At 42.4% G+C, this 27,176-nt stretch overlaps 1 protein-coding gene across 1 annotated transcript in view; it reads right to left on the bottom strand.

Annotated features, from left to right (window-relative positions):
- Positions 1–3,229: 3,229 nt before the first annotated feature.
- ank2a (ankyrin 2a, neuronal) overlaps positions 3,230–27,176 on the bottom strand; it is a 74,794-nt gene continuing 50,847 nt past the window's right edge. The window contains exons 48-59 of the mRNA XM_070912274.1: positions 26,874–27,014; positions 26,571–26,781; positions 25,954–26,032; positions 7,841–8,105; positions 7,556–7,786; positions 6,258–6,883; positions 5,659–5,748; positions 5,110–5,193; positions 4,718–4,882; positions 4,400–4,573; positions 4,125–4,216; positions 3,230–3,440 (exon numbers count right to left, since the gene is read on the bottom strand). Coding sequence (XP_070768375.1) covers positions 3,230–3,440; positions 4,125–4,216; positions 4,400–4,573; positions 4,718–4,882; positions 5,110–5,193; positions 5,659–5,748; positions 6,258–6,883; positions 7,556–7,786; positions 7,841–8,105; positions 25,954–26,032; positions 26,571–26,781; positions 26,874–27,014 — 2,369 coding nt within the window. The remainder of the gene's footprint in view (positions 3,441–4,124; positions 4,217–4,399; positions 4,574–4,717; positions 4,883–5,109; positions 5,194–5,658; positions 5,749–6,257; positions 6,884–7,555; positions 7,787–7,840; positions 8,106–25,953; positions 26,033–26,570; positions 26,782–26,873; positions 27,015–27,176) is intronic.

Here is a 27,176-nt window from a genome sequence, read left to right as displayed (position 1 = left end):
TGTGTTTGCCAGTTGCAAAGGTGGAGATGATGAAGATGGAGCAAAGGCATTATAGTCTCTACCTTCAGTCAGGCTAAGTGTTAACCTGACGGTTGGGCTAACAAGTCTGGAAGCATCGTAAAAGCATTGGATTGAAGAATGTTGCAGTCAGACAAGAGGATGGTAAGACAGCAGTGAAGGAGTCAAATGAGAGTTGGACTGTAATAAATGTTGGGATGTCTTCCTTGACGATCAGTGCTTCTAACAACCAGTGGTCTCCTTACCACTGCAGGACAATGCCAGTGTCTTCGTCATCCTTACTATTTGCTCTTTTCAATTGGTTGGTCTCTTCTTTTTTAAGGGGAAAATATGATAAACATTTCTTTTGACGAAACGTATGATGTCATTGCAATGCACCACTCCTTATATGGTGTGTACCTGTTGCCAGCACGGCAATGGATGGCTTAACATGTTTAAGAAATAAATAAATCAGCTAAAAGGTGTGATAATGAATGAGTCTTAACTTGTTTTGTGTTGCTGTTATTGCTCTAGTGTGGAGATTGAGGGGGGCCGCTGTTGTGTGTGTTTGACTTGAAGTTAATTATTTGAAATACTTCTTTCTGATCTTTGCTCTATCCTAATACACTCTTTGGATATACAGGCATGATATATTAGTGCAAAATGAATTTGTAGCTGCTGTCATGCAAATTAAACTTTAATTAAACCATTTTAAACCAGCAGTTTGACTCCCTAAGAGTAAAATGGTAAGTGTATGGTATATATATATATATATACCATACACTTACCATTTTATATATATATAGTGACGTTTTTTCCCAAGCTATTGTTTTGAGTGTCTTAATAAATGTGGTATGTTATCCTCATCCTCATGGAATGGTTGACCCTGCTGGCTGGGAATTAAATGGTCTATAATAAATTGGGTCTTTTTATGCTTTAGAATTGTGAAACTGCATAATGTAAAGATAATTATTCAATTCTATTGAATCACATCAGTCATATTTCTATATCAAATTTCATACTGATGTTAACAGTAGTATCAGCAGCTGAGATTCCTCCACTATTGCAGTTCCTCTAAGGCCCAGCTGGGGGCAGCACAAGGTCTGCTTAGTCCTTAGGACAGGACAGACTAGACCTGCAGGTGTCTGAGCAGCAGTTTCTTGATTTAAGATTAGAAACAGGCACTATTGTGTTTTATGTAAGTCTTTTTAAATACATTTATAGTTTTCTGTGTATTGTAACACTGCTGGTATTGTATTGTATTTTTGAGTTACTGTAGCAAGTAAAACTGTACAAATTCACAAGATATAACAAGATACAACACTACATTTGTAGACTTTTATTCTCTATCAGCCATAGACACACTGCAGCCATTTTGTTTTTGTCTTTTTGAATTTTGATACAGTAATACATGCCCTTATAGATATATATATATTTATATGCATTGTATATGTATAGAACTGTCATCATCACAGAAAAGGGATGCTGATATTTCAAATTAAAAGCATACCTATCACAGTGAACTTCCACTAGTTTGCATTTTACATTTTTCTAAATCACAAAGTAAACAGTGATAGTGAAATAAATACATTACATGTTGTAGATACATACAGTAGCGATGCTCAGAGCTGTGAATAATGGCATATTTAAGCTCTCAAACCTGCCTCATTACGTGTGTGCCTGGTGTAACACTATCTTGTATTTGTCATCTCTCGCGCCAAAATGAGACTCTCTCTGTGGCTAAGATATACTGTACCTCATATCCTGTGCACAAAAAAGCATGGAGGTGTTCCCTCCTGACATTCAGGAGTGCAAATGCGGTTTGTGTAAAATAAATGTTTCTTTTCTTTGCTGACTGAAACTGGCACACACAGACTCATTCACTCACAGATACCACACACCTGGTCCAACACTTTCTCGATCAAAAGATAAACTAATAAAGTCTAACATTAAATAAAGCAGAAACACCTGATCACCTTACCACAAATGTCATATCAGACAAGTGTCTCTAAAACAGCTGTGATGTGGCAATGTGGCAAATTCTGAGGGACTTCCTAATAAATGGAAACTTCTCACTGACATTCAAATAAAGATTAAATACGTTCTCTATACTTACTAGTAAACTACACTCAAAATAAAAAACCCCTCTAAAATAAGACATCTTCAAACAACAGAGTTAAAATCAGCTTAAAATAATACTCTTTTCAAACAAGCAGACAATGCAGTATTTAACTCAACACATGCATAGACACACTCAAACACACAGTACCTGCAGTACAACCTCACTCACACATTCACCATTCATACAGCATGAGTGAAGATCAACAACTTAAGAGAAAAAGCAAACAAAACAAATAGAATTACACATAATAACACAGAAAGAAAGACACACACAGAAGTGAAAGAGAGGCAGAAGGAAAATCCATAGAACTACAAAGCAGTCAAAGCTAGGATCATAATGACAGATGTTGATTAGTCATGCCTGCTCTACTTCACATGAGTGATTATTAATTCCTAGGCTACTGATGTCAGTAATGTCTAGATTATAGATAATATATAATTCCCAAAGACAGATTACACATAGCCTACACAAAACACAGCAGCAGCAGCAGTTAAATTCAGTGTCGATACAGTCTGGTTTTCTCTGTGTGACATCTTGACCACCTGAATCAAAAGAGCGGAGAGGCTAGTACAGTGAGTGAGACAGTTTTTAAGTAAGGAATATCTGAGAAACTCTGGTTGTGAGAGGCAGTGCAGTGTGAGATATTGTCTTTCAGTTCAAGCACCTACTCAGAGAGCAGTACCGGTATTTTGCAGGTAAAGTGTTCTTTACCTTCAGGAGGTTTGTGAGTTAGTTGATGTGAATAGTATCCCTCTGTTTTTTTTTTTGTTTTTTTGTTGCTCTACCACAGCATCAAGACAAAAATATCAAAGACAACTCTGACTTGGAAAGTAAAATTAATCAGGAAAACAACAGAAGGCTTTCTTTGGTCACAAAAAGGCAAAACAACATCTGAACATGAAAAGAAAATCATGAATACATTTATACAAGCCAGGGAAGAAAACTCCAAATTGTAAACAAAAGGTAATCTTCCAGGACTGAAATGGGAAGACCGTGGTAGCTTTGAGGTGCCGTGGTGCACACTGGGATTGCATGTTGCTAATGCATAGGATTAAGGGGGACTTTAGTATGGGCAGAGCCAGGGAGTGGGGGAGAGTGTTACACATTCTTCTACTCCTCCTCCTCCTCCTCTTCGTCCTCATCGTTGTCCTCCTTTTCTTCTTCGTAGTAGCGGTGAAAGAGCTGGTGGAGATGCTGCTGGAGATCATACGGATTTGACCCTTTTCTGGGGTTGTCCACTTGCTCTAGAAGGACCTGTTTGCGCTTCCCAGCTCCCTTCACCACTGTTCGTCTGAGGGTGCGACCTTTACGCATGTGGGCCCTACAGATGGAGCAAGGACGGAGTGGAAACAAACAGAGGAAGACAGGTCAGCAACCTGAAACAATGCACCTGAGGCTCTGTGGAAATTAAATTGAAGGAACTGATGTTATACTTGTAAGATATGTTATGGGTGAGAAAAAAATCCACAATTCAATTGTGACCACAGCAACATGGCTAGCAGCAGAAACCCAAAGATTATGTTATAAAACAGTTTAAACAGATAAACCTCCTGTTTAGCTCCTTGATTATGTGGAATACTTTAATACTTAAAATAACAGAATAAAACTATGATTTACAAAATCACACATGAAATGAACCAGTCTTGAGGTTAACAGTGTAAAACTATGGGATGCAAGCTGCAAAATTGTTCCACTAAATAGTGTGATAATAATAACTCCAACTACATGCACAAGACAACAATGGGTTAACTGTTATATTCCTCACACTTAAATATCATATAGCAGATATTAGATTTGGAAAATGCTAAATGGTTAATGATGGCAACATTAGCAAACATTAGTCAATATTAGTAAAACTGACAAACCTACAGCGGGGCTGTCATTGTATGAAATCCCACTCAGAAAATACAAGTAGTCACACACACACACACACACACACACACACACACACACACACACACACACACACACACAGTCGAACAGGTGCACTCCGGCACTCACACACCTCCTGACCACAGTTCCATCTTCTTTGACAGTCTCTCTCTCTACCACATGAGGGAGCTCTGTTCTGCTAAAACCACTTATATAACCTAGTGCCTGGTGGTGTGAAAAGGAGATAACAGTAGTATTGACTTAATTTGGAATGATTTAATTATGAAAACAAAAAACAGAGACTTGGTACCTCTCCATATGCACACACACAGTGTATCAGGTAGGCATGTACTGTATAAGCTGCTAAATCTGGGTTAGGGAATAATGGTGACGAGGTTATTAACAAACCTGTTTGAAATCGTCTTGGGCTGAGGGGAGGTCAGAAGCCAAACACGGATCACCCTGGTGTGTCATTGTCCTTTCACCCTCCACCACCGTTGTCCTTTCTACGCGACTGACCTTACTACCTTCAGCTGTCTCGTGCTTTGATGCTGAGAAACCCTCACATTCAGCAAATGTTACCTTGGTCAGAAGAAAATGTAATTAGTTCATTATTTAATTGTCATTTATATAGAACTACCAACTGTTGGCATGTTTGGTATTTCCTGTTAAAAAGAGATTTTGAAGACTATGATAATGAACACACATAATATACAGTCCACACACCTCTGTGTGGTCTCCCTCACTCTTCAGTACAGTCCGCTTCACCACCTTAGAGTACCCATCTCCCTCTGCCGTACTGATGGACCCCTGGGGAGCTCCTTCTAATGACACCTCTTCACGCTCCACTCCATCCGCGGACACACACTTGCGAATAATTCTACGGGTAACCTGAGAAAGATTATGTGTTCAAAGACCATTAGGTGGTGAAGTATTTGTTTAAAGAAAAATATGTTGTCTGTCTCTGAATGAAATGGAACAACAGTGCAACAAAGAGCCTTTGGTATTGCTGCACAATCACACATTTGCTTGACTAAGCTTTACTGGCTGTTGTCGCTACCAATTTAATCACTACCATGTGACATGTGCACGAGAGCTTATATAGAATCTTGCTTTACCCTTTTGACAACAATGTGTCCATTTTCATCCTTGTACTTTTCCTCCATCACTGACTGAGTGGGGAGGTCAGGCATTTCATCAGCCTATAAAGGAAACAAGACAAACAACAATCAGGAATGCTAACTTGGGTCAATGTAATGTTTAGGTGTTTAATTCTCCCCTTCAAAATGAAACGCAAATGCATGTTAGAGAAAAAATAGGACACAAAACTTAGGTAGTAAATCAGTGAGAGAATAGGGACTTTGGGATACAGGAAACAAACTTGCATGTTCAAGGAAAAAAAGGTTAGGTTGTCAAATAAACCAACAAAGAAGTGCTCACAGCAGCATAAAACACCTCCATGAGGTTCAGCCATCTATGCAAATCATGTATATAAAACTCAAATTAATCTTCAAACACACATTTCACCCATTTTGATGAGACTTAAGGTTGTTAGACAGTAAACATTTTAACTTGACAGTGAAGACCTAGCCTGGTTAAACTTGCACTCTGGAAGTCACTTCCTCCATGCTCATTTAAAACGCCATCCATCATGCTACATCAGATACCTGAATGATAACTCTCCTCCGCACTACTCTGGTGGTCAAAAATTCATCATCTGAACTTTCTGACATTGATCCGAGCTCTGCAGTGATCTCCTGATCAAGTAACACAAATCCATTAAGATTTAATGAATGACAATACATGAATGCTATGTTTGCAGCAAAGCAAGCAAAAAGCAGAGTGATATGGTGCACCTTCCACTGATTTTTAGTATGTTACAATAGTATTTTACAAGAGTTTTCACACATTCATTACATTGGAAAGTACAACATGGCAGTCAGAAACTTGGAAAAAACGTTTGCAAAATATACCATGCTTTTACTTAGTTAAAGAATGAATGCGCTTATTGCTGATTTACAAAAAAAATGTAGCTTATGTTATTACTGTCAATGATACAGCTGGTTACAGGCAGCAAAGTGACATGCTAAGTTAGGACTGGTTAAATCTGAAATCAAAACAAAAGAAGGGTTATTAGGAGTTTTAGATCCCATCCATGTGGCCAGAGGGTTAGCAGTCATTCCTCTCTGAAGCAAATATAGTATTGGTTAAGCTCAGCTCTGGGAAACGCTTGCATGTTGGGGTGGTTTATTAAATCTCATCTTACCCTTATCAGATATTTATCAGTATCATCATATGACCCAATTTCACAGACAGGAGGCGGTTGTGAAGCCTCACACAGGGTGAATTCTTCATCTGATGCCTCTGAATAGTGTAATAATTCTTCAGTCTCTTCCTGTACATCATGAAGAGGCTCATGGACAAAAGGAGCATCCTCATAATCTTCACTTCCAGAGGACAACAGGACTCTTTGATTCATCTTTTCTAGCACTCTAAGATGGCTGAGATGGTCCTGGGGCTGATCTCCACTTAACCTAGTGCTTGTCTCCGGTTCATCAAGCTCAGTCTCTGAGAAATCTGATGCAGCCTGTATGCAGTCAAAGTAAGGCTCTGGGTCAGAGTATTCAAAGGTTGGGCTGTTTGCACCACTATGCACAGCTTCTGCGTATTCTGAAGGCATGTGGGTATAGGTGGTTGTGGTAGAAGAGATATCCGCATACCCAGGAGGGACGCTGTACTCCTCATCAGAGGCTGATGAAGTCATCTCTGCTTTGTGTTTAACTAAAGTGGGCTGACAGGCAAAACACTCAGACTCTACTGGAGTCAGAGATTCTTCTGAATACTGTCCACTTGTCCTTGGTCTATCCTCATCTGAGGATGTCTCCAAGTTCCCTGGGGAGGGGTAGGGCATCAATTCCTCAAAGCTAAAATGTCTTGCAGATGTAACTGTCTCTGGAGTCAAATCAGATAGAGACTGAGAAGAAAAATCTTCACTCTGAGTGGCTTCAACAGAAGTTGCCTCCCATAAATACGGAAGCTGATCTTGGATACTCTTTTTTGATATTTCTTCTGTCACACCCCTTGAGTCATTAGATGATATAGCTGATTCAAGCTCCTCTTCACATTGAAGAATGTCAGTTGTAGAATATTCCTCACAAAGATTAGCTAGATGTTCCTCAGGTACGTCAGACTGACTCCATGGAGCTACTTTGGGGAAAGACACTAAAGAAAATGAATCGGTAGCATTTTCATCATATTTGCTGGACTGGAATATATCCAAAGGAAAACTTGAGTTCATTGATGATTCCATCACTTCACAAAATCTTTGGGGAGATTCTGGGATAGGAAGGGAATCAGCAGAGGATGCAGGACTATCTTTATAACTAACAAGGCTTGATGGTACACTTGTCTCAGAGGTTTCTGTTAGATCAGGAATGAGTGAGACTACTTCAGGTTCATCTTGAATGGATGTCTGGAAATGTGCAGGTTCTGTGACTGCTACATTTGTGTGATTAGTATCTTCTGCAAGCTGTATATCAGATGATGTACTGACTCTTAGAGTACCACTATCTTCTGTAGGGCATCGATCTTCAGGTGAAAGGTCAAAAAGGTAAAATTGATTATCTTCAGGGCTTTCATCACTGGATTCTGACAGAGGTGCGTCAAGTGTCTCTGGTCTAAACTTAAGTTTCATCTCCTCTAGATCTGCCAGCAGCTGGTCAAGCTGAGGGGACCCAGACCCTGGTGGTGTTGGAGTGGACTCTGAGGACATGACTGTTTGATCAACTGGACTGTCTTGAGCTGTTTGACAGAGTGAGTCTGGGGTCACTGAGCTCGGTTTAGCTAAGCCACAATTTTCACTTTGTTTGGGGAATGACAGCTTTTCATCTTTTTCCTGTGGTGAGCTAGTTTGATTGGTCAAAGTGATTTCAGATTGTGTTTTACCTAGGTCAAAGGTACTTGGAATTGGTAATTCTAGTTTTTCAGGGGCAAGTTTGTTTGATACATGTGCCAAGGATGGTGTCTCATTTGGAAAGACCTGACTCCGTCCTAAATTAACATTTTTTTGTTTTGAAGATTCTGAAAGATTTGTCTTGGAAGATGCTGTTGATACCTGCAAGAAAAGATACAATGGAGTGGGAGAAAATTACAAAACAAATACGATTTGTGATTTCTTTTGGTCATGAAAGGACGAGTCAAGTGAGGCATGCATTTGTCAAGGACAGGCTCTGGTTTTACACTTGAGAGCAGTGTCTCAAATGAGGAAATTCACTTGTAGCCCACTTGCGTTTAGGTCATACAAGTAGTATCTTGTATCTTGTAGTATATTGTTAATAACTTTTATCTAACAGACCATATACAATTTAAAATGCATACATACATGCAATGACTGATTAAGATTCTGTAAAAGTAAGATATTTATGAAATATTCTCAATAATAGCATGTTTGGAGATATTACAATGAGAAACTCACTGACAACAGAATATCATTTTATAATAATAAAAGCAGGGCACAAATGAACTTGAGTCAAAATCAGGATTTGGTGTAACATGAAGGTGGACATGCGTTACACTAATTTCAAGTAAATGGTTGCTGCCCTGTTATAACATAAGGGCAAGAAGCACTGCACTCCCCATGAAAATGCTAAACCCACCAATTACAGTATTTGTCACAGTCAAATGCAACTACTGTCTGTTCTGCTGCCGGTTTGCTTCACATACCGCTTCATTAACATAATTCAACATTTTGAAAAGCATATTGCCATATTTTTTTGTAAAAATTATAAGCAACTACACCAGGTGAAAATAATACAATCAACACAACCAACCAGTGGTGTTTTGTCCCCTGCCTCGACATTTACAGCATCACATTTAATTTTCAAAAATTAAAAATCCTCATTGGCTAGGAAACATTAGGGTCGCTGTGATCTGTTGTTGGGTTTGTTATTAACAGTGGGAGCCTGTGCCTTACAAACAGGAAGGCAAACAGAACAGACAGTACATCAGTTGGTTTAGACTTTTATGGCTATTAAGCGAAGATCGAAATAGATCTTAGAAAAAAAAGAAAACAAAGAGAATGTATGGCACCTAAGTAAGATATAATGAAGGCACTTGAATCTCCCTAGGCTTGAAGCAGTCAAGTCAGGCAGACTAAAGGTATAACTAAGTCTATTGGTTAGCTCATTATCTATGTAGCTTATGAGAACATTCCATACCAGGACAAGGAGCTCATGTCACTCTGTAATTTCCATTTGTTTCCATTTCCATTTCTTCTCTTCTAACATGCCACAACAAGACAGTGAAGCCTCTGGGTGTTATTAGTGAAAGCTTGAGGCAAGAGTTCTATAGTCACACTTATCTATTGCCATGTTTATTATTTTTGAAAGCAACACTGCATTCACTGCTGAGCAAGAGCTTGTGCTGTCTTACCGAAACCAAGGAACGTTTGCTCTTGTCCCCGCTCACAGATTTTCTTTTCATGTTCTTGGAAAATGAATCTTGGGCGTATATCATCTTTAATTGTGATTCAGGGTTTGTCCATTTATGTTTATGCACACGTGGTCTTCGTTTCACTGATTCTCTCTTTGCTTGAGTTTGTTCGTGGAAAGCCTCCTCCAGCCAGACAGCATGATGACATTCACTTTTTTGTTCTACAGATGGCATGTGACTCAACTCAGTGCAAAACTGGCTAATTCTGTGTGGTCTGTCCTGATCTAGTCTAGGTTCTTTGCTGTCCAGGGAGGAGGCCTGACAAAAAAAGACTGGTCATTTGTGTTTGAGGAAGGAGCTATGGGTCCTGTCTCACCTGTTCCAGTTGGTGGGATCAGCATTTCAGGATGTGAATCTGTTACTGTAAGATCAAGTGCTGTAGAATGGGATAGTGAGGAATCCTGTGATGGTTTGGAGTCTGGTATGATGCCTTCAAAATGATTGGCGGAGCTATGTCGATCTCCCATGTTGACTGTTAAATCTTCAAATTTGTTTTGATCGCAAGCCATCTCAGACCATTTATCAACTGCATGTTCAAAAAAATGAACCTCGTCACACACATATTTTCCTTCATAGACTGGATCACGTATGTGTGCCATTAACCTTCCGGAGACTGGCTTATATACAAGTCTGCTGTCTACGTTAACAGTCACATCTGGAAGACTTTGTCCACATGGCAGCTGGTTTAAAACTTCATCTAAATCTCCTATTGATTCAGAAATTTGAGGGGAAGATGGTCTTAACTCAGACATCCAGTAGTCAAGGAATGACTGTGTGCACTCATTATCTGATGGTATATTGCTGAAGGACTCATGAAATTCACTGTCAAACACAATGGACTCAGGAGAATCTGGTCTGGTCTCATCAAAAAAAGAATCAAGACATGAATCAGTATAATCTCTCTCCAGCATTATGTAGTCTCGTGAAACAGATCTGTTTTCTGACAAATGCATGTAATGACAAGATTGACAGTCAAAATAGGGAATTTGTGAGTCAGGAGATAGGGCAGTAAACTCATCAAATGAGGCAAATGATTCTGGAGAAGGTGGCCTCTGGTCAGTGAATAAGCAGGTCGAATATAAAAGATTTCTGTCATCTGGATGTAATATCTCAGGTGATAGTCGCCGATACTCTGAAAGTGAAGGACTCTTATTTAATTCACATCCCACTGCCTGTACACCTGTGGATCTTGTTTCAACAGTTTCAGACCATGACACACCAGAATCACTTTGACATGCTGGTGAAACAGAACCAGTGATCACAGCACTTGAAGACAAAAAATCATCAGCTCTTTTGCGATCTGATGTGCTACGAAAACTAAAAGAAAACCTTGAAAAATGTTGTTCTTCAACCCCGGTGGCTATCATGTCATAATGTTTTTGTGGTGCACTATTGATCATGAAAGACGTTTTTTCAAAAGTACAATAAAAACATTTTCCCTTATACACTGGATCATACAAATGCGACATTAAATTCTTCAGGACAGGCTTGTGTCTTTCCCTGTTTTCTTTTCTAAATTCACTTTGAGGTGCCACAGATTCATGGGACTGTGGTCTTGTCTCATCAAACACGGTTTCCAGAAACAAATCAGCATCTTCCCAGTCAGAAAATGTTGATTTAGGTGTAAAAGATCTGTGTCTTGAAAATTCCACATCGTAACCAATTTGGGGAGATCTGAACTGAGGAACAGGTGAGTCAGGAGAGAGAGGCCTAAGTTCACTTTGAGACGCAACTGACTCGGGAGACTGTGGTCTTAACTCAGACACCAAATCGTGTATGGAAGAGTGATAACAATCCTTGTCTGACGACACTGACATAGGCCGAAAAGGTCTCAACTCAAACAATTTCATGTCCAAAAAAGGGTCTGCTTGTTTTTTATGTGTAATGCCCCGCACAATATCTGCATATGTAAAAGGTCTTGCAGCAGAAAGTGGCGGGAAGGTATTCACAGTTACGCTCGGTGGGGATGCATCGACAGTTACACTCGTCTGTTTGTCTTCAAACGGCGAGTTAAGTGAATCTGGCGAATCTGGTCTGTTGTCGTCAAACAATTCTTCCAGATTAAATCGGGAATACTCTACATCTGACAGTGTTGAAAGAGGTGATACTGGTCTATGTTCAGTGAACCGTAAGTAATAGTTACAATGTTGACTCTCCATCTGGTCAAACGTCATACGAGGAGACAAAGAGTCCTGCTCAACTGACGCAACAGATTCTGGGGAGGATGCCCTAAAGTCATCCAACCAATCCTGCAGCAGTGAAAAGTCAAAATCGGAGGACATGGATTCTGGGGACAGCGCCCTGCAATTAAATAACTTATCAATTTCAAAGTCTGACAAAACTGACTGCGGGGATTCTGGCCTGGAGTCGTCAAACAGGGTTTCCAGACACAAATCACCACCTTCCCAGTCAGAAAATGTTGATTCAGGTGTAAAAGATCTGTGTCTCCACAATTCCACATCGTAACTGATATGGGGAGATCTGAACTGAGGAACAGGTGAGTCAGGAGAGAGGGGCCTGAGTTCACTTTGAGATGCCACTGACTCTGGAGACTGTGGTCTTGTCTCGTCAAACAGGGTTTCTAGACACAAATCAGCACCTTCCCAGTCAGAAAATGTTGATTCAGGTGTAAAAGATCTGTGTCTCAGAAATTCCACATCGTAACCAATTTGGGGAGATCTGAACTGAGGAACAGGTGAGTCAGGAGAGAGAGGCCTAAGTTCACTTTGAGACGCAACTGACTCGGGAGACTGTGGTCTTAACTCAGACACCAAATCGTGTATGGAAGAGTGATAACAATCCTTGTCTGACGACACTGACATAGGCCGAAAAGGTCTCAACTCAAACAATTTCATGTCCAAAACAGGGTCGGCTTGTTTTTTATGTGTAATGCCCCGCAAAATATCTGCATATGTAAAAGGTCTTGCAGCAGAAAGTGGCGGGAAGGCATTCACAGTTACGCTCGGTGGGGATGCATCGACAGTTACACTTGTGTGTTTGTCTTCAAACGGCGAGTTAAGTGAATCTGGCGAATCTGGTATGTTGTCGTCAAACAATTCTTCCAGATTAAATCTGGAATAGTCTACATCTGACAGTGTTGAAAGAGGTGATACTGGTCTATGTTCAGTGAACCGTAAGTAATAGTTACAATGTTGACTCTCCATCTGGTCAAACGTCATACGAGGAGACAAAGAGTCCTGCTCAACTGACGCAACAGATTCTGGGGAGGATGCCCTAAAGTCATCCAACCAATCCTGCAGCAGTGAAAAGTCAAAATCGGAGGACATGGATTCTGGGGACAGCGCCCTGCAATTAAATAACTTATCAAGTTCAAAGTCTGACAAAACTGACTGCGGGGATTCTGGCCTGGAGTTGTCAAACAGGGTTTCCAGACACAAATCACCACCTTCCCAGTCAGAAAATGTTGATTCAGGTGTAAAAGATCTGTGTCTCCACAATTCCACATCGTAACCGATATGGGGAGATCTGAACTGAGGAACAGGTGAGTCAGGAGAGAGGGGCCTGAGTTCACTTTGAGATGCCACTGACTCTGGAGACTGTGGTCTTGTCTCGTCAAACAGGGTTTCTAGACACAAATCAGCACCTTCCCAGTCAGAAAATGTTGATTCAGGTGTAAAAGATCTGTGTCTCAGAAATTCCACATCGTAACCGATTTGGGGAGATCTGAACTGAGGAACAGGTGAGTCAGGAGAGAGGGGCCTAAGTTCACTTTGAGACTCAACTGACTCGGGAGACTGTGGTCTTAACTCTGTCATCAAATCGTTTATGGAGGAGTGACAGCACTCCTTGTCTGACGACACTGACTGATGCCAAAGAGGTCTCAACTCAAACGATTTGATGTCCAAAACAGGGTCTGCTTGTCTTTGATGTGTAATGCCCCGCACAATATCTGCATATGTACAAGGTCTTGCAGCAGAAAGTGGCGGGATGGCATTCACAGTTACGCTCGGTGGGGATGCATTGACAGTTACACTCGTGTGTTTGTCTTCAAACTGCGAGTTAACTGAATCTGGCGAATCTGGTCTGTTGTCGTCAAACAATTCTTCCAGATTAAATCTGGAATAGTCTACATCTGACAGTGTTGAAAGAGGTGATACTGGTCTATGTTCAGTGAACCGTAAGTAATAGTTACAATGTTGACTCTCCATCTGGTCAAACGTCATACGAGGAGACAAAGAGTCCTGCTCAACTGACGCAACAGATTCTGGGGAGGATGCCCTAAAGTCATCCAACCAATCCTGCAGCAGTGAAAAGTCAAAATCGGAGGATATGGATTCTGGGGACAGCGCCCTGCAATTAAATAACTTATCAAGTTCAAAGTCTGACAAAACTGATTGCGGGGATTCTGGCCTGGTGTCGTCAAACAGGGTTTCCAGACACAAATCACCACCTTCCCAGTCAGAAAATGTTGATTCAGGTGTAAAAGATCTGTGTCTCCACAATTCCACATCGTAACCGATATGGGGAGATCTGAACTGAGGAACAGGTGAGTCAGGAGAGAGGGGCCTGAGTTCACTTTGAGATGCCACTGACTCTGGAGACTGTGGTCTTGTCTCGTCAAACAGGGTTTCTAGACACAAATCAGCACCTTCCCAGTCAGAAAATGTTGATTCAGGTGTAAAAGATCTGTGTCTCAGAAATTCCACATCGTAACCGATTTGGGGAGATCTGAACTGAGGAACAGGTGAGTCAGGAGAGAGGGGCCTAAATTCACTTTGAGACTCAACTGACTCGGGAGACTGTGGTCTTAACTCTGTCATCAAATCGTTTATGGAGGAGTGACAGCACTCCTTGTCTGACGACACTGACTGATGCCAAAGAGGTCTCAACTCAAACGATTTGATGTCCAAAACAGGGTCTGCTTGTCTTTGATGTGTAATGCCCCGCACAATATCTGCATATGTAAAAGGTCTTGCAGCAGAAAGTGGCGGGAAGGCATTCACAGTTACGCTCGGTGGGGATGCATCGACAGTTACACTCGTCTGTTTGTCTTCAGCCTGCGAGTTAACTGAATCTGGCGAATCTGGTCTGTTGTCGTCAAAAAATTCTTCCAGATTAAATCCGGAATAGTCTACATCTGACAGTGTTGAAAGAGGTGATACTGGTCTATGTTCAGTGAACCGTAAGTAATAGTTACAATGTTGACTCTCCATCTGGTCAAACGTCATACGAGGAGACAAAGAGTCCTGCTCAACTGACGCAACAGATTCTGGGGAGGATGCCCTAAAGTCATCCAACCAATCCTGCAGCAGTGAAAAGTCAAAATCGGAGGATATGGATTCTGGGGACAGCGCCCTGCAATTAAATAACTTATCAAGTTCAAAGTCTGACAAAACTGATTGCGGGGATTCTGGCCTGGTGTCGTCAAACAGGGTTTCCAGACACAAATCACCACCTTCCCAGTCAGAAAATGTTGATTCAGGTGTAAAAGATCTGTGTCTCCACAATTCCACATCGTAACCGATATGGGGAGATCTGAACTGAGGAACAGGTGAGTCAGGAGAGAGGGGCCTGAGTTCACTTTGAGATGCCACTGACTCTGGAGACTGTGGTCTTGTCTCGTCAAACAGGGTTTCTAGACACAAATCAGCACCTTCCCAGTCAGAAAATGTTGATTCAGGTGTAAAAGATCTGTGTCTCAGAAATTCCACATCGTAACCGATTTGGGGAGATCTGAACTGAGGAACAGGTGAGTCAGGAGAGAGGGGCCTAAGTTCACTTTGAGACTCAACTGACTCGGGAGACTGTGGTCTTAACTCTGTCATCAAATCGTTTATGGAGGAGTGACAGCACTCCTTGTCTGACGACACTGACTGATGCCAAAGAGGTCTCAACTCAAACGATTTGATGTCCAAAACAGGGTCTGCTTGTCTTTGATGTGTAATGCCCCGCACAATATCTGCATATGTAAAAGGTCTTGCAGCAGAAAGTGGCGGGAAGGCATTCACAGTTACGCTCGGTGGGGATGCATCGACAGTTACACTCGTCTGTTTGTCTTCAGCCTGCGAGTTAACTGAATCTGGCGAATCTGGTCTGTTGTCGTCAAAAAATTCTTCCAGATTAAATCCGGAATAGTCTACATCTGACAGTGTTGAAAGAGGTGATACTGGTCTACGTTCAGTGTACTGTAAGTAATAGTTACAATGTTGACTCTCCATCTGGACAAAGGTCAAGCGAGGAGACAAAGAGTCCTGCTCAACTGACGCAACAGATTCTGGGGAGGATGCCCTAAAGTCATCCAACCAATCCTGCAGCAGTGAAAAGTCAAAATCGGAGGACATGGATTCTGGGGACAGCGCCCTGCAATTAAATAACTTATCAAGTTCAAAGTCTGACAAAACAGACTGCGGGGATTCTGGCCTGGTGTCGTCAAACAGGGTTTCCAGACACAAATCACCACCTTCCCAGTCAGAAAATGTTGATTCAGGTGTAAAAGATCTGTGTCTCCACAATTCCACATCGTAACTGATATGGGGAGATCTGAACTGAGGAACAGGTGAGTCAGGAGAGAGGGGCCTGAGTTCACTTTGAGATGCCACTGACTCTGGAGACTGTGGTCTTGTCTCGTCAAACAGGGTTTCTAGACACAAATCAGCACCTTCCCAGTCAGAAAATGTTGATTCAGGTGTAAAAGATCTGTGTCTCAGAAATTCCACATCGTAACCGATTTGGGGAGATCTGAACTGAGGAACAGGTGAGTCAGGAGAGAGGGGCCTAAGTTCACTTTGAGACTCAACTGACTCGGGAGACTGTGGTCTTAACTCTGTCATCAAATCGTTTATGGAGGAGTGACAGCACTCCTTGTCTGACGACACTGACTGATGCCAAAGAGGTCTCAACTCAAACGATTTGATGTCCAAAACAGGGTCTGCTTGTCTTTGATGTGTAATGCCCCGCACAATATCTGCATATGTAAAAGGTCTTGCAGCAGAAAGTGGCGGGATGGCATTCACAGTTACGCTCGGTGGGGATGCATCGACAGTTACACTCGTCTGTTTGTCTTCAGACTGCGAGTTAACTGAATCTGGCGAATCTGGTCTGTTGTCGTCAAACAATTCTTCCAGATTAAATCCGGAATAGTCTACATCTGACAGTGTTGAAAGAGGTGATACTGGTCTACGTTCAGTGTACTGTAAGTAATAGTTACAATGTTGACTCTCCATCTGGACAAAGGTCAAGCGAGGAGACAAAGAGTCCTGCTCAACTGACGCAACAGATTCTGGGGAGGATGCCCTAAAGTCATCCAACCAATCCTGCAGCAGTGAAAAGTCAAAATCGGAGGACATGGATTCTGGGGACAGCGCCCTGCAATTAAATAACTTATCAAGTTCAAAGTCTGACAAAACAGACTGCGGGGATTCTGGCCTGGTGTCGTCAAACAGGGTTTCCAGACACAAATCACCACCTTCCCAGTCAGAAAATGTTGATTCAGGTGTAAAAGATCTGTGTCTCCACAATTCCACATCGTAACCGATATGGGGAGATCTGAACTGAGGAACAGGTGAGTCAGGAGAGAGGGGCCTGAGTTCACTTTGAGATGCCACTGACTCTGGAGACTGTGGTCTTGTCTCGTCAAACAGGGTTTCTAGACACAAATCAGCACCTTCCCAGTCAGAAAATGTTGATTCAGGTGTAAAAGATCTGTGTCTCAGAAATTCCACATCGTAACCGATTTGGGGAGATCTGAACTGAGGAACAGGTGAGTCAGGAGAGAGGGGCCTAAGTTCACTTTGAGACTCAACTGACTCGGGAGACTGTGGTCTTAACTCTGTCATCAAATCGTTTATGGAGGAGTGACAGCACTCCTTGTCTGACGACACTGACTGATGCCAAAGAGGTCTCAACTCAAACGATTTGATGTCCAAAACAGGGTCTGCTTGTCTTTGATGTGTAATGCCCCGCACAATATCTGCATATGTAAAAGGTCTTGCAGCAGAAAGTGGCGGGAAGGCATTCACAGTTACGCTCGGTGGGGATGCATCGACAGTTACACTCGTCTGTTTGTCTTCAGACTGCGAGTTAACTGAATCTGGCGAATCTGGTCTGTTGTCGTCAAACAATTCTTCCAGATTAAATCTGGAATAGTCTACATCTGACAGTGTTGAAAGAGGTGATACTGGTCTACGTTCAGTGTACTGTAAGTAATAGTTACAATGTTGACTCTCCATCTGGACAAAGGTCATGCGAGGAGACAAAGAGTCCTGCTCAACTGACGCAACAGATTCTGGGGAGGATGCCCTAAAGTCATCCAACCAATCCTGCAGCAGTGAAAAGTCAAAATCGGAGGACATGGATTCTGGGGACAGCGCCCTGCAATTAAATAACTTATCAAGTTCAAAGTCTGACAAAACAGACTGCGGGGATTCTGGCCTGGTGTCGTCAAACAGGGTTTCCAGACACAAATCACCACCTTCCCAGTCAGAAAATGTTGATTCAGGTGTAAAAGATCTGTGTCTCAGAAATTCCACATCGTAACCGATTTGGGGAGATCTGAACTGAGGAACAGGTGAGTCAGGAGAGAGGGGCCTGAGTTCACTTTGAGATGCCACTGACTCTGGAGACTGTGGTCTTGTCTCGTCAAACAGGGTTTCTAGACACAAATCAGCACCTTCCCAGTCAGAAAATGTTGATTCAGGTGTAAAAGATCTGTGTCTCAGAAATTCCACATCGTAACCGATTTGGGGAGATCTGAACTGAGGAACAGGTGAGTCAGGAGAGAGGGGCCTGAGTTCACTTTGAGATGCCACTGACTCTGGAGACTGTGGTCTTGTCTCGTCAAACAGGGTTTCTAGACACAAATCAGCACCTTCCCAGTCAGAAAATGTTGATTCAGGTGTAAAACATCTGTGTCTCAGAAATTCCACATCGTAACCGATTTGAGGAGATCTGAACTGAGGAACAGGTGAGTCAGGAGAGAGGGGCCTAAGTTCACTTTGAGACTCAACTGACTCGGGAGACTGTGGTCTTAACCCTGTCATCAAATCGTTTATGGAGGAGTGACAGCACTCCTTGTCTGACGACACTGACTGATGCCAAAGAGGTCTCAACTCAAACGATTTGATGTCCAAAACAGGGTCTGCTTGTCTTTGATGTGTAATGCCCCGCACAATATCTGCATATGTACAAGGTCTTGCAGCAGAAAGTGGCGGGAACGCATTGACAGTTACACTCGGGTGTTTGTCTTCAAACTGCGAGTTAAGTGAATCTGGCGAATCTGGTCTGTTGTCGTCAAACAATTCTTCCAGATTAAATCTGGAATACTCTACATCTGACAGTGTTGAAAGAGGTGATACTGGTCTATGTTCAGTGAACCGTAAGTAATAGTTACAATGTTGACTCTCCATCTGGTCAAACGTCATACGAGGAGACAAAGAGTCCTGCTCAACTGATGCAACAGATTCTGGGGAGGATGCCCTAAAGTCATCCAACCAATCCTGCAGCAGTGAAAAGTCAAAATCGGAGGATATGGATTCTGGGGACAGCGCCCTGCAATTAAATAACTTATCAAGTTCAAAGTCTGACAAAACTGATTGCGGGGATTCTGGTCTGGTGTCGTCAAACAGGGTTTCCAGACACAAATCACCACCTTCCCAGTCAGAAAATGTTGATTCAGGTGTAAAAGATCTGTGTCTCGACAATTCCACATCGTAACTGATATGGGGAGATCTGAACTGAGGAACAGGTGAGTCCGGAGAGAGGGGCCTGAGTTCACTTTGAGATGCCACTGACTCTGGAGACTGTGGTCTTGTCTCGTCAAACAGGGTTTCTAGACACAAATCAGCACCTTCCCAGTCAGAAAATGTTGATTCAGGTGTAAAAGATCTGTGTCTCAGAAATTCCACATCGTAACCGATTTGGGGAGATCTGAACTGAGGAACAGGTGAGTCAGGAGAGAGGGGCCTAAGTTCACTTTGAGACTCAACTGACTCGGGAGACTGTGGTCTTAACTCTGTCATCAAATCGTTTATGGAGGAGTGACAGCACTCCTTGTCTGACGACACTGACTGATGCCAAAGAGGTCTCAACTCAAACAATTTGATGTCCAAAACAGGGTCTGCTTGTCTTTGATGTGTAATGCCCCGCACAATATCTGCATATGTAAAAGGTCTTGCAGCAGAAAGTGGCGGGATGGCATTCACAGTTACGCTCGGTGGGGATGCATCGACAGTTACACTCGTCTGTTTGTCTTCAGACTGCGAGTTAACTGAATCTGGCGAATCTGGTCTGTTGTCGTCAAACAATTCTTCCAGATTAAATCCGGAATAGTCTACATCTGACAGTGTTGAAAGAGGTGATACTGGTCTACGTTCAGTGTACTGTAAGTAATAGTTACAATGTTGACTCTCCATCTGGACAAAGGTCAAGCGAGGAGACAAAGAGTCCTGCTCAACTGACGCAACAGATTCTGGGGAGGATGCCCTAAAGTCATCCAACCAATCCTGCAGCAGTGAAAAGTCAAAATCGGAGGACATGGATTCTGGGGACAGCGCCCTGCAATTAAATAACTTATCAAGTTCAAAGTCTGACAAAACAGACTGCGGGGATTCTGGCCTGGTGTCGTCAAACAGGGTTTCCAGACACAAATCACCACCTTCCCAGTCAGAAAATGTTGATTCAGGTGTAAAAGATCTGTGTCTCAGAAATTCCACATCGTAACCGATTTGGGGAGATCTGAACTGAGGAACAGGTGAGTCAGGAGAGAGGGGCCTAAGTTCACTTTGAGACTCAACTGACTCGGGAGACTGTGGTCTTAACTCTGTCATCAAATCGTTTATGGAGGAGTGACAGCACTCCTTGTCTGACGACACTGACTGATGCCAAAGAGGTCTCAACTCAAACGATTTGATGTCCAAAACAGGGTCTGCTTGTCTTTGATGTGTAATGCCCCGCACAATATCTGCATATGTAAAAGGTCTTGCAGCAGAAAGTGGCGGGAAGGCATTCACAGTTACGCTCGGTGGGGATGCATCGACAGTTACACTCGTCTGTTTGTCTTCAGACTGCGAGTTAACTGAATCTGGCGAATCTGGTCTGTTGTCGTCAAACAATTCTTCCAGATTAAATCTGGAATAGTCTACATCTGACAGTGTTGAAAGAGGTGATACTGGTCTACGTTCAGTGTACTGTAAGTAATAGTTACAATGTTGACTCTCCATCTGGACAAAGGTCAAGCGAGGAGACAAAGAGTCCTGCTCAACTGACGCAACAGATTCTGGGGAGGATGCCCTAAAGTTATCCAACCAATCCTGCAGCAGTGAAAAGTCAAAATCGGAGGACATGGATTCTGGGGACAGCGCCCTGCAATTAAATAACTTATCAAGTTCAAAGTCTGACAAAACTGATTGCGGGGATTCTGGCCTGGTGTCGTCAAACAGGGTTTCCAGACACAAATCACCACCTTCCCAGTCAGAAAATGTTGATTCAGGTGTAAAAGATCTGTGTCTCCACAATTCCACATCGTAACCGATATGGGGAGATCTGAACTGAGGAACAGGTGAGTCAGGAGAGAGGGGCCTGAGTTCACTTTGAGATGCCACTGACTCTGGAGACTGTGGTCTTGTCTCGTCAAACAGGGTTTCTAGACACAAATCAGCACCTTCCCAGTCAGAAAATGTTGATTCAGGTGTAAAAGATCTGTGTCTCAGAAATTCCACATCGTAACCGATTTGGGGAGATCTGAACTGAGGAACAGGTGAGTCAGGAGAGAGGGGCCTAAGTTCACTTTGAGACTCAACTGACTCGGGAGACTGTGGTCTTAACTCTGTCATCAAATCGTTTATGGAGGAGTGACAGCACTCCTTGTCTGACGACACTGACTGATGCCAAAGAGGTCTCAACTCAAACGATTTGATGTCCAAAACAGGGTCTGCTTGTCTTTGATGTGTAATGCCCCGCACAATATCTGCATATGTACAAGGTCTTGCAGCAGAAAGTGGCGGGAACGCATTGACAGTTACACTCGGGTGTTTGTCTTCAAACTGCGAGTTAAGTGAATCTGGCGAATCTGGTCTGTTGTCGTCAAACAATTCTTCCAGATTAAATCTGGAATACTCTACATCTGACAGTGTTGAAAGAGGTGATACTGGTCTATGTTCAGTGAACCGTAAGTAATAGTTACAATGTTGACTCTCCATCTGGTCAAACGTCATACGAGGAGACAAAGAGTCCTGCTCAACTGATGCAACAGATTCTGGGGAGGATGCCCTAAAGTCATCCAACCAATCCTGCAGCAGTGAAAAGTCAAAATCGGAGGATACGGATTCTGGGGACAGCGCCCTGCAATTAAATAACTTATCAAGTTCAAAGTCTGACAAAACTGATTGCGGGGATTCTGGCCTGGTGTCGTCAAACAGGGTTTCCAGACACAAATCACCACCTTCCCAGTCAGAAAATGTTGATTCAGGTGTAAAAGATCTGTGTCTCGACAATTCCACATCGTAACTGATATGGGGAGATCTGAACTGAGGAACAGGTGAGTCCGGAGAGAGGGGCCTGAGTTCACTTTGAGATGCCACTGACTCTGGAGACTGTGGTCTTGTCTCGTCAAACAGGGTTTCTAGACACAAATCAGCACCTTCCCAGTCAGAAAATGTTGATTCAGGTGTAAAAGATCTGTGTCTCAGAAATTCCACATCGTAACCGATTTGGGGAGATCTGAACTGAGGAACAGGTGAGTCAGGAGAGAGGGGCCTAAGTTCACTTTGAGACTCAACTGACTCGGGAGACTGTGGTCTTAACTCTGTCATCAAATCGTTTATGGAGGAGTGACAGCACTCCTTGTCTGACGACACTGACTGATGCCAAAGAGGTCTCAACTCAAACGATTTGATGTCCAAAACAGGGTCTGCTTGTCTTTGATGTGTAATGCCCCGCACAATATCTGCATATGTAAAAGGTCTTGCAGCAGAAAGTGGCGGGAAGGCATTCACAGTTACGCTCGGTGGGGATGCATCGACAGTTACACTCGTCTGTTTGTCTTCAGACTGCGAGTTAACTGAATCTGGCGAATCTGGTCTGTTGTCGTCAAACAATTCTTCCAGATTAAATCTGGAATAGTCTACATCTGACAGTGTTGAAAGAGGTGATACTGGTCTACGTTCAGTGTACTGTAAGTAATAGTTACAATGTTGACTCTCCATCTGGACAAAGGTCAAGCGAGGAGACAAAGAGTCCTGCTCAACTGACGCAACAGATTCTGGGGAGGATGCCCTAAAGTTATCCAACCAATCCTGCAGCAGTGAAAAGTCAAAATCGGAGGACATGGATTCTGGGGACAGCGCCCTGCAATTAAATAACTTATCAAGTTCAAAGTCTGACAAAACTGATTGCGGGGATTCTGGCCTGGTGTCGTCAAACAGGGTTTCCAGACACAAATCACCACCTTCCCAGTCAGAAAATGTTGATTCAGGTGTAAAAGATCTGTGTCTCCACAATTCCACATCGTAACCGATATGGGGAGATCTGAACTGAGGAACAGGTGAGTCAGGAGAGAGGGGCCTGAGTTCACTTTGAGATGCCACTGACTCTGGAGACTGTGGTCTTGTCTCGTCAAACAGGGTTTCTAGACACAAATCAGCACCTTCCCAGTCAGAAAATGTTGATTCAGGTGTAAAAGATCTGTGTCTCAGAAATTCCACATCGTAACCGATTTGGGGAGATCTGAACTGAGGAACAGGTGAGTCAGGAGAGAGGGGCCTAAGTTCACTTTGAGACTCAACTGACTCGGGAGACTGTTGTCTGGTATCTAGAGCTGGGAAGGATGGTCTAAAGTCTGTCAAAAATACTGACTTTGGAGAATACTGTATTGTTCCATCAAATGCGTTTTTAAGGTAGAAAGTATTATATAGTTGTCCTAAGATGTTATCTGAGACCTTCGATTGTGTTTGTAATGTGTTCCTTCCACCTTCAATCAGTTCTGCTTTTGTAGTTTTAAGTAAGGATCCTCCTGCGTTTGATGTTTGAGTTATTTCAGTTGGAAACTCTAAAATGTATTTTGGTTTCTCTACCAAGTTAAAGACCATCGGTTTAGGTGATGTTAGTTGTTCTAACATATGACAAGTTTCAATCGATTTTTTGTGATAGTCGTGATTTGAGTACGAGTTTCTTTCCGATGATTCTGTTGCCCGATGCAAATTTATAGAGTTTTGTGCCTTGCTTTGTTCAGAGGCATCTTTTCTAATGTTTGTTAAATGATTTTGTGACTGATGAGGTGATGGTATGTCTTTAGACGATGGTGGTTTCAACTTAGAAAACCAGTAATCAAGGAAAGATTGACTACTTTCCTTTTCTGGTTTTTGGGCTACAGGTGACAGCGGCCTTACCTGAAATGACTTTTTTGTTTCACCTGAAAAGCCTGAATCTGCACTATGCATAATTTTGACATCTGCATGTTTAAGACATCTTGTATCCAAAACAGCCGTTGTAAACAGGGGTGCCCGTTCTTCAGCTCTTACATGCCATGTCAATGAATCATGCGCATCTGTGCACTTTTCATCCCCCCATTCATCAAGAGGTGATGAAGGAGCCTTCAAATAATCACATTTTATATGCTTGTATTGTGAAACACACAAATCTGGTGAGATATAACCATTTGATGTGAGTGATTCCTCAGGGAGAAGAGGATCATGATCTGAAGCTACTAATGTTGGTGTCAAAGGGCTACCCTGACCCACTTCCTCACAACAGACTGTAGTGTAAGGACCTGATGACAGTAGTGGTGAGGGTGGATTGCCTCCTGAATATTGTAAATAATAATCACAATATTGACTCAGAAGTTGGGCACGGATAGGTTCTGAGAGCAAGAGTTCAAGAAATGAGAAACTGCACTGAGAAGCCTGAGATTCTGGTGAGGATGGTCGGCAATCCCTATCTGAAGATCCATGTCCATGGATAGATGTCACTGGGTCAGGCGAAGTGGCTCTTCTTTCAGGAGAAACATATTCAAGCATAAACTCATCACACTTAATATTGAATGTCACAGGTGAGAATGCTCTGAACTCTCCCTTTATCTGTGGACCTTCAGGTATAGCTGGACTATATTTAGGTACTTGAGAGTCAGGTGACAGTGGTCTATACTTATTCCAAGACTCAGAACAAAGGGAGTGTGTGACAAAATGTTTCGGACTTTTGGACAGTGGTTCACATTCATATGTGTGTAATTGATTGGGGTGTAATTTATTTTCATTGAAATTAATTGTAACTTCTGGTGAACTACATGCATCAGATCTTGGAGAGAGTGCCCGACTGTCGTCCAATATACTGGAAAAGTCAGGTAAGACCCTTTTCCCCCCCTGTGGTGAGTCAGGTGACATTGCCCTATAATCACCAATTGACATGACAGATTCAGGGGATGACAATCTAGGTATGGGGTCATCTAATATCCATGGCTCTGCAGGGAAGAGACCCCTTTCATTAGCAGGTGAAAATGAGCCACACTGCTTCTCAGGTGCCAAATAATCAGTGATCAAACCGCTGTACTCCATAAAAGTGGAAGGTAATGTCACACTTTGCTCAGATGATTGTGGTGTGAAATGGTTGATGGGCAGGAAAAGGCTAGAAGAGGCAGTCTTTGTCTCACGGATATAGGATGTCTTTTCCTTGACTATGACATGGTCACTGTCTGGACTAAAAGAACAGCAATTATGGTACCTATCAGTTGAGTCACAAGCCATGTGCGCAGGGCCACCTGTTGGCAGACTGTGTGGCAAATTGTTCTTTGGTACCTTCATTTTGAATGGCTTCATCATGCTGTACTTAACTGTGGCAAAAATGGGTTCAATTGACTGGACATCATCATTATCATCAATGAAAGGCATGTTTTCTGGATACTGATCGCTGTATACTTGGGGTTTTGTGTTTTCTTCCTTGATTGACTTGGAGGGTTTGAAGGCCATCTTCACACTAGAAACCTCTTGGACCTTCTCATGACCATACAGTACTTTGAAGAATTGGGCTGTGACCTCATCAGGACACTTCTGAGCGAGCCTGTTTTTTTGAGCTACATCTGTGTCATCATCAATCATGGCGAGAGTTGCTTGGTCCTCTGGTGGCAAGGCTAACAGGTTAGGGTTGGAGATTCTTCTGACAATGGTTTTAACTGCATCTGTATTACCAAGCTGTGGTGTATAGCTAAACTCATCACAAAGCTCACTAAAGTCAGTCTCAGCTTGGTCTGACTCTGATAGGCTCAGGCCAAAGTCTTTGATAGATATAGATGATGGTAACTTCAGAATTTTAGATGATTGCCCTTGCTCATCTTCACAGCCACACTGCTTCAACGGTAAGGTTTGGCTGCAGTCATCTTTGACTTGGCACTGAGTGCCACCTTGGAAAGGCCTGATGAAATGAACTTCAACACTGCAGCAATCTTGCTGGTCTTTCACTTTGGGGTCATAAATCTGAGTTGCTTGGCTCCCCAATGCTGCTTCTTTTGAAGTGGGAAGCGTACTTACTTGCTCATCCAAGTTGTCGTAACTTGCAGGTCCTTGTGTATTTACATCCTCAGAGGTCCACATGTTAGGATTCAATTCACTGCAACACAAAAAGAAGGCTAGGTCACAAAATAAATTTGCATGAATGTGATATGTCAAAGACCTAACACCCACAAAAAATGGGCGCGGGGCAGATTCCTGCACTCACTGTGTTCTATGTAATAACTGGCGTCAGGATACGGCACTGTTCTATTTTCCAGTGTCGACATTCTGGGAAATATTAACCTCCAGAAAGGCAGCGGTTTTGACTACTTTATGATTAGTATTTTTTTAATAGTAATCATTTATTTCGGTCCTTGTTTAACAATTTTCCATAATTAATACACATGCAAAATTAAATAACAATAAGGCATGAAATTATGAGGACATTTAAAAGGAAAGAAAAAAAATGGAATAAATCAATAAATAAACAGAACGAAAAAAAAGTTGACCAAAAAGGTGTAGGCTGAAGTTTTAGCTTATTATACCTACCCTTTTTACATTACATATTCTAGTAGGCAACACTTTCACTAGTATATTAAGTTAAGCTATACAAAAACATAACAAGACATAAAATTCATTTCAAATCAATCATTTACTGTGGGATCTCGAGCTCCTCCAACAGGTCACCATGCATGCTCTCTGAGTGGCTATGTCCAACAGGCTCTGCCCAGGAAGGAATATCCAGAAGGGAAGCAACTGAGAGGTCCTCTTCAGAAACAGCAGGGGGTGGTCTGCGGTCTGACTCCACCCTTCTCACGACTCTGGGGCTGTCTGCATCCTCTTGCACTGAAGATAGGGCTACTGAAACTGAAAAGTGCAAGCAAACAGACAAATAAAGCTTGGTGTTAAATAGAGCCTTCAAACTGGTTGCTGAATTGAGTGTTTAGAGGTGTTACTACCTTCACTATGATCCAGTGTCTTCTCTATCTCTGCATAAGTTCTAGATGTTTGCTCTTGAACTGACTTATTCATCTGGGTTTCAATAAGATGGACGATGTCCATGCGGTTGATCTTGGTTAGTCTCTTAATCAGACAGTCCTCTGTGGAAGGATTTATCTATCATTAATAGACTGTAAAAAAACGCTTCAATTAACAAGACAATGATTAAATTAAGAAATGATTAAAGAAATTATCTAAAAAATACAAATGTAAGATAACATTGAACATCATACAGTATGAATGTAGGTCTAAAAAATACACAA

The sequence above is a fragment of the Enoplosus armatus genome, chromosome 2 (assembly GCF_043641665.1).
Source record: "Enoplosus armatus isolate fEnoArm2 chromosome 2, fEnoArm2.hap1, whole genome shotgun sequence".
Lineage (NCBI taxonomy): Eukaryota > Metazoa > Chordata > Actinopteri > Centrarchiformes > Enoplosidae > Enoplosus > Enoplosus armatus.
This window is presented reverse-complemented; position numbering and strand designations above follow the sequence as displayed.